The following is a 7,811-nucleotide window of genomic DNA, read 5'->3' on the forward strand; positions in this document are numbered from 1 at the left end:
CACACACACATTTTTTATTCTAAAAATGATAGCTTTTGTTTACATATATTGTTTTCTTGTTTCATGCTACTGTATGCAACACTGTGCTACTCTTACAAACGTAATGTGTTGCCCAATGACTATTTTCCGTTTTACTGTAACATTGCATTGTTGTTTACAGTATTTACTTTTCAACCACTCTCAGCAGACTACTTTCTCTCTAGAACGTTGTAAATGTTGACATAAGCCTATGAAAGACAAAAGAGCTTTAGATTCAGAACAACAGTGTGTACATGGTACATCCAAAAATGTACTATCATGGAAGAAGTGTTTGCTATTTGATGCAAATTCTTCTTTTTGAGATGTGTTTATGGCCATGAATGCAGTGGTTCATTTTGAAGAGATGTCCTTTTGCATTTTGTGTGTGCCGTTTTGGGAATTGTGTGTAGAGTTTTGAAAAAAGGAGACATAGTTTTGAAAACATGTGTAAGCAGTAATACTATATTAAATGTTACTTTCCTACTTTGGCTGAGGTGCTGGAGAAGGCCGGTCGGCATGGAGACCACAGTGGCATGTCAAGTTAGCTACCTCTGTCAAGAATATTTTGGTTTGGATGCATTGCCCGGCTTTATGTTACCTGTTTTGACAAAGATTTTAGTTGTGCAACAAGGCAGACCTGCTGAATTATTTTTTATTTTTTTGAATAATTGTAAAGATTTAGAAGCAACATGTTTACAGCACTTTCTATTTGACTGGGAAGTTACGGGACCAAAATAGGAATCATTGGACGGACACAGAACTGATGTCTCACTTTCGTTACCATTGAGAGACAGGTCATGGCCTTGGCGGAGGGCTGCGCTCTCCAAGTGCCCTATGCCTTTTAACTTGATTTATTTTATTTTAAAATCACAGGTCTAATCTTATACTCAAAATTACAAAAAAGATGTTTCTAATGTCACTGCAGGAAAAGCAACAAATAACATTAATTGTCACTAGTTTTGTAACTGTCTCATTATTCATTTCTAGCATGTACAATACAATAAGAGGAGACAAGGGCCACTAAATGGAATGCAGCCATTGTTAATGTTGTTAATGACGCCTGTGAATGTCCTGCTGGTAAAAGCATGTTAACATGTCTGCTGTGAAAAAGGTCCATTTAGTTCTTATGAACTATTACAGTCATACTTGTAATTCCTTATGACTGTTAGAATACACCGGAATGCATTGTGAAGGTGTATGTGATGCATCAAAGCTTCATACAAAGTGATAGTTTTGTGTCTCATGATACAAAAATAACTACTCTGTTGTTTTTGGCCCTTCCTCCACATTGTTCCTATCATTCAACCATCTTTAATTCATCCCTGTTATTTTAGTAACTCTAGTTTATTTTATTTTTCTTTCCTTTTTCACCATGTGGCAAAAAAACAAGAACTGCATTTCCATCATTCTGTTTGACAAGAAAAACTTTCTAAATGTATTTTTGTGACTTTGAACTTGATACAACTTTCAGGCTTGTTTCATGTATGTTTTGTATGTACTTTTTTTTTTTTTGAGGGTTTTCCCCATTTTACAACAAACACTATTTTAAGCTGAACGTCCTTGTCCTCTATGACAGGATGTGAAACACGGGGAGAAAGAGAGAGTGGGATTGAGCGAGGGAGAGAAGGAAAACTGCACAGTGGGATTCATATCATCTTTCTCCTCAGTGGGACTCCCTGATATCTGTTGGCCTTTCCAGCCCTCTCAAAGGCACTCTCCATCGGCATCCCTCCATCATCCCCTACTTCTCTCCACTGCTTTCGTCAAGCTCAGGTTTCATCCACCTCTGCTCTCTCCAATTTCGGTCAGTGGAAATTAGAGTCGAGCACAAAACAGTATGGAGCAGAGAAAAAGGAAAAGAAGAAAAGGAGAGGAAGGGACAGAGAGGAATAGATGGAAGGAGAAGACAGAGATAATAAAAGCAGTATGGGGGCCATAGCTTCCAGCTGTGTCTGTGAAACAGCAGGAAACAAAGAGGAGAAAACAGCTTACTGAGTTCAGGTTTTCACACCGATAAACATAAACAGTGCGCACACACACACACACACACACACACACACACACACACACACACACACAGTGTGCATTCACCAGGCACAAACCTAAAGCAGTTTTCTAATTCACTAGAACTGTGTTGCATTATATATATCTAGTATTATAATCTCTTGATAATCGCATTGCCTTTTGTTCAAAGGTGACCTAAATGCTTTGTATAAGAGCAAAAAGGCATCATGGAGTTCCATTTATATTAGGATTTCTGTTTGATTTGTCTGTTTGGTTTTTTTGCACTGCATGACTATCAGATTAGTTCAGAGAAAAACGCATTTAATAAAATAGTACAGTTGCAGAAAACTTTGTTGATTGTAAATTCATGCAAAACAGAAACCCAAACAGGATGAATAGATTTTTTTGTTTTTACCTCAAAAGCCTTTAATATTGCATAATGTTCCCAGAGTATCTTTGTATTCATTATAGTTGCATGAGTATATCTGTATGGATTATGGTGTGTTTAAGATATTAAGTGTCCGGAGCAGTACAACGTAGCATGCAGCTAATCCATTTTTTATCCAAGTGACATTAGGATGGCTTTGTAAAATATAAATTAAGCATAAATTAAACCATATCTAAAGCAGATCAAACATTAAAAAACCAAATCCATGTTTAAATTCGGCCTGAGGGTTATTTCAACAGGCAGAAAGTAAAATATCTGTAAAATGGAATCATCAAATTCAAGTTTTGCACAAAATGAGATATCTGTGGTTAATGTGGCTGCAAGACATCCAATGAAATTTAAGTCAAGAATAAATTGGACATGATGTTGTTCAAAACACACAGATGTTTTGTCAGCTGACTGGATGATCCTGATCCTTGAACAACCTCATGGTGTCATCACATACTGTTGAAGAGCCTTAATCCATGGGTCGTTAATTAAACAGAATTTCCTCCCAATAACACGCTGTCTGGAAATCCAGCAGCTAACAAATGAGCGGCTGACGGGAGACTAATAAATGACTTGCAGCTGCGAGTGATGTCAGTAATGGTGTAACGGTGAGAGACAGGAGGAAAAAAAAGACAGAAAAAGAACGAGACAGATTGGAAGGAGGATACTGGATGTCTCTTGTAAATACACATAGTCATCTCTCACAATTTACTCATGGAAGCCCACAAAAGGCTGTGAAAGAAAGACATGTACCAACTATAGGAAAGAGCAAGACCGACCGACACATTCATATATAAAAGAGTAATTTCACCTTCCAAGCTTTCTCGCAGGCAGGTGTTTGATGCAAAACCTCCTCAGGACACATACAGTTTTTAGGAGGACAAGAACAAGGATTGGACTCAAAAGAAAAAAGAAGAAAAAATTAAGTTTAAGAATGACACAAGAGAGCAGAAAAATGTGGCACTGGGAGGAACCAGTGAGAGAGATAAAAAAAGGGGAGAAAAGTGTTTAAAAGAAATGTTTAGGGAACCAAACAAGTTATACAGGGTTAAAGACGATGAGCTAGGGTAAGAAGGATCCGTTCCCCCCTACAGAGACTATAACATTATTCTATTTTTTACCACTGTGTGCACCTCCGTGTGTGTTTCTATACCTTTCTCATGTTTACTCCTTGCAGGTTTTGTTGCATTTATTCTCCTCTTCCTTGACTATTCGTGTGTGACAGCTAAATCAGGGGGAAGATCAAACTGTACCGCTCAGTTGCTTCTGTCTTCGTCTTGGGTTTAGTAGTGTAGCAGACCCACGAAGCAACCAGGACATGCACACAAGTACACACACACAAACACACACACACACACACACACAAAGCTATACACATAGCACAATGTTTGCCTGCAGGGTCTGCTTTGTAACACAAGGGGAAATCTTCAATGGGCAAGTCAATGTGTCAAATTGGGTTGAGTCCGAGTCAAATGTTCTGCTTCCTAACAATTGCACAATGTACACACTGACAGATGTCAAAGAGTGAGCGCATAAAATATTTACTATGTGTTTTGCTCACCTGCTTCAAGAAAAAAAGCATAGTGTTTAAGCCACAATTGTGCTGATTTGTGCTACTGTTGACCCCACTGTTTAATTTATTGAGCAGGCAATATATATTAGGAGTTCTCAAACTGTTTAATCACCCGCTCTGGGGACTCAGGCTCATTAACAGGCAGGTGGAGACCAATAAGCTGAGCTCATGTCAACCTTAAGTTTAAGAAACCGGGTTGTGTACGTCTTTGTCTTCCTGCCAAAGCAACAGCCTGATTCATCATTACCTAGCCAGTAGAATAATACCATGTGCTGTTAAGTGACACGTGTGGAACTTTGGCTGCAGTCCAGTTCCTCACTGTGGATCCTGTAAACTGTCCTGTGAACATTGCAGTACAACACTGGTGGAGGCGGCTGTGTACACACGTATGAAGTACGACCTAGGTTTCAGCGCAAATAACTAAACATCTGATTAATAGGTTTAACCTGTTTGCTCACAGTGCACCAGTGAGACAGCCTGGGAGAAATGTTGGCCACATTTTCTGGATGTGTGACAACTTTATATCACACAGAGCAAAATCTCATTATTGTCAGGCACATAAAAAATGTGCAGGCTAAGAGGTCAACTCAAAGATGCAATCTTGAAGATCTCCGTTTCGTTCTCTGTGGCAGCACCCATGGCTTATATGTTTTTTTGAAGTTGAATCGACTGTAGTATTGGCTCTTTTCCTTATTTGTTCAGCCATATTAACCGTTTACTCCCAACACTAGCAGAGAAAAAAACAGTACACCGCCTTACACACAAGAGAGTTTAAGAGTGAGTCTGTTGCGTTAGCTCCACCTACCCGCTCTAGCAGGCCAACCACTGCTGGGTGTTGGAAAACGCGTCACCAGCTGGACACCGCTTTTGATTTTTTTTTGGGGATGTCGCCACAGATGCCCAGTTCATAATATCGTAAATGCAAAGGCATTCATTAGTCGGGCTCAATCCCTATTGGGTTACATCATTTGGCGATAGATAGTGACTTAAAGAACATTTATTAAATGTGTCATTTTTTCACCTTAGATGTGTTCAATACCGTTGAACTGTTCATCAGGACACATGTAGTACAAATAGTCTGGTAAGTAACATCCTTTGTAGAAATAAAATATGTATATAATGCATGTACTATACATTGTGACCCAACCTATTGGATGTTTACCAGTAAAGAGTCAACATCAGCAATGCATTCATGCTTATTATTTTTCTTTAAGTTGAACAGTGTTTCAAAGTACACTATGGGTCAAAAGTTTGGGGTCACTTACAAATTTCCATACCACTCCATCATAGACAGAAAACCAGCTGATCTGAGTGGTTGGCTGATATGTAATGCAATATGTTCATTGCCCAGCAGCCATTCATCCAATGTTCCAAAGGCACATTCTTTACTAATTTGATATCATTTTAAAGATCCCATGACATGGTGATCTTTGGATGCTTTTATATAGACCTTAGTGGTCCCCTAATACCATATCTGAAGTCTCTTTTATATTGACCTTAGTGGTCCCCTAATACTGTATCTGAAGTCTCTTTTATATAGACCTTAGTGGTCCCCTAATACTGTATCTGAAGTCTCTTTTATATACCCCTTAGTGGTCCCCTAATACCATATCTGAAGTCTCTTTTATATAGACCTTAGTGGTCCCCTAATACCATATCTGAAGTCTCTTTTATATAGACCTTAGCGGTCCCCTAATACCATATCTGAAGTCTCTTTTATATAGACCTTAGTGGTCCCCTAATACCAAATCTGAAGTCTCTTTTATATAGACCTTAGTGGTCCCCTAATACCATATCTGAAGTCTCTTTTATATAGACCTTAGTGGTCTCCTAATACCATATCTGAAGTCTCTTTCCCATAATTCAGCCTTGGTGCAGAATTACAGCCACTAGAGCCAGTCCCACAATGAGCTTTCCTTAGAATGTGCCATTTCTGAATCTGTAGCTTTTGAGGAGAAGGGGTGGGGGCGGCAGCAAGGTGGAGGCTGGGGGTCTGGCCTTGACCAACTGCCACTTTGCTCATTTGAAAGCCATGTCATGTCTCTCTGTCATGGGTGGGTCAAATTATCTGGGCGGGCAGAGCAGAGAAAGGAGAGGTAACCTTGCCCCCTTATGATCTCATAAGTGCTTACAATTATGTAAGCACATAATGTAATCTGAAAACTGCTGCCCTGGTTTAAAAAACAATGCAACTGATCTCAGCTGGTATTCTGTCTATAATGGAGTACAACGGAAATTTCTAAGTGACCCAAAACCTTTGACCGGTAGAGTATGATCTGATCCGTCACCTTTCTTTGCACTACAGCACTCACTGATTAGATCTGAGCGCACGTTTGTGTGTACATGACGTGAGGTGTGTGTGTGTGTGTGCTGGAATTCACTCACCTGAGTTTTCGTCCACCCTTTCCTCCACAGTGTGGTCTTTCTGATGGACCCACTCGCTGTTGCACTTGAAGTAAATCTGCGTGGCAGGCGTTGCTTTGCAGTAGAGATTGACAGGTTTATTCTTGACAATGTAGCCTTCCTCAGGTTCAAACAGGAAGTGAGGTAAGGGCTCCGGAGGGTCGGAGGGGAAGGTTTCCGGGAGTTCGCTCAGACTCAGGAAATCGTCATCATCTCTCACTGCGAAAGGAGGAAAAAGAAAAGGTTAATTTGGAGAGTCACTGCTATTCAGTATTTTCACAGATTTCACAGACTAACAGGTACAAAAGGGGTTTCAGAAAGAAAATTATGCATTCTTTTATTCGTTAATTATTGTTCTGTGATTCACACCAGTGAGCAGCATTGTCCCCTGAACTGAGTGTGTATGAGACAGTGTCAGTCTCATGTGATCACTAATCATTGCCGTGTCCCAAGCCGGTGACCTGGACACTGAACAATTTTGTTCCACTAAGCAATAAAATGCAAATTTAAATAGCACATTAGGCTGTGTCCATTTGTAGAAACCTTCTGGCTGGAGTCATCTCCACACAAAAAAAAACAAGATTCAGATTTTTCTTTCAACCAAAAAATACACAAATGTCTCTGTGAACCTACGTAGAGAAGGGTGTTATGGGTAACCACAGGTCACACATGCTCAAAGAGGAGCCGAAGCACACACATCCAAATCTCCACAACGCATTGTGCGAATGTGCACGTCACATACCTTCCTTCCCTCATGGAATTCAAATGCATTAATCACCAACAAACATATTACATACTGTACGTACTGTGTATGTAACATATTCAAAAGCTATGTTTGTACCATCGACTAACTGCTCTGTTGTGAAGAAATTCACATTTTAAAAGAATGATAAATTAAAAGTGGAGAGTGCAGCATAAGACTCTGGTACCTTAAAGGTCAGCTCTTCCAAGATGGGTTGCTATTGATCAACAGTGCTACTTTACGTTACGCAGAAATTTGCACTAATTTACTTTGCCAGTGAATCCCCTACCAGTGCAACTCCACTGAAATTTGTTTGTCTTGCCGAAAAAAAAAATCTGAAAAAGACAGAGTGCTCATTTGGCCAACCATAAGGGCACCAAGAACTGTATCCTCCTCCATCCTTCTCTTTCCCTTTCTCTCGCTCTCTCTTGCTTTCCCTCTCTCCTTCACTTTCAGTATGTACAAACTTCACACCCACCTGTGGCCTCAATCAAAGCGACACAAAGAATGTTTGGTCACTAGGTTGCCAAGGTCACCAACACACAAGAGGATTACAAGAGCAGGAGGGAGGGAAAGGAAGGCATCTTTCTTTCTTTCACATATCTTAACTGTTCATGCGCGCGCACACACACACA

At 40.0% G+C, this 7,811-nt stretch overlaps 1 protein-coding gene across 2 annotated transcripts in view; it reads right to left on the reverse strand.

The window, feature by feature from the left end:
* The window catches only part of unc5ca (unc-5 netrin receptor Ca), a 187,370-nt gene that overhangs the window by 91,275 nt on the left and 88,284 nt on the right, over positions 1-7,811 (reverse strand). For both annotated transcript variants that reach the window (XM_032514911.1, XM_032514912.1), the window contains exon 2: positions 6,417-6,653. In XM_032514911.1, the coding sequence (XP_032370802.1) occupies positions 6,417-6,653 (237 nt within the window). The remainder of the gene's footprint in view (positions 1-6,416; positions 6,654-7,811) is intronic.

The sequence above is a fragment of the Etheostoma spectabile genome, chromosome 5 (assembly GCF_008692095.1).
Source record: "Etheostoma spectabile isolate EspeVRDwgs_2016 chromosome 5, UIUC_Espe_1.0, whole genome shotgun sequence".
NCBI lineage: Eukaryota > Metazoa > Chordata > Actinopteri > Perciformes > Percidae > Etheostoma > Etheostoma spectabile.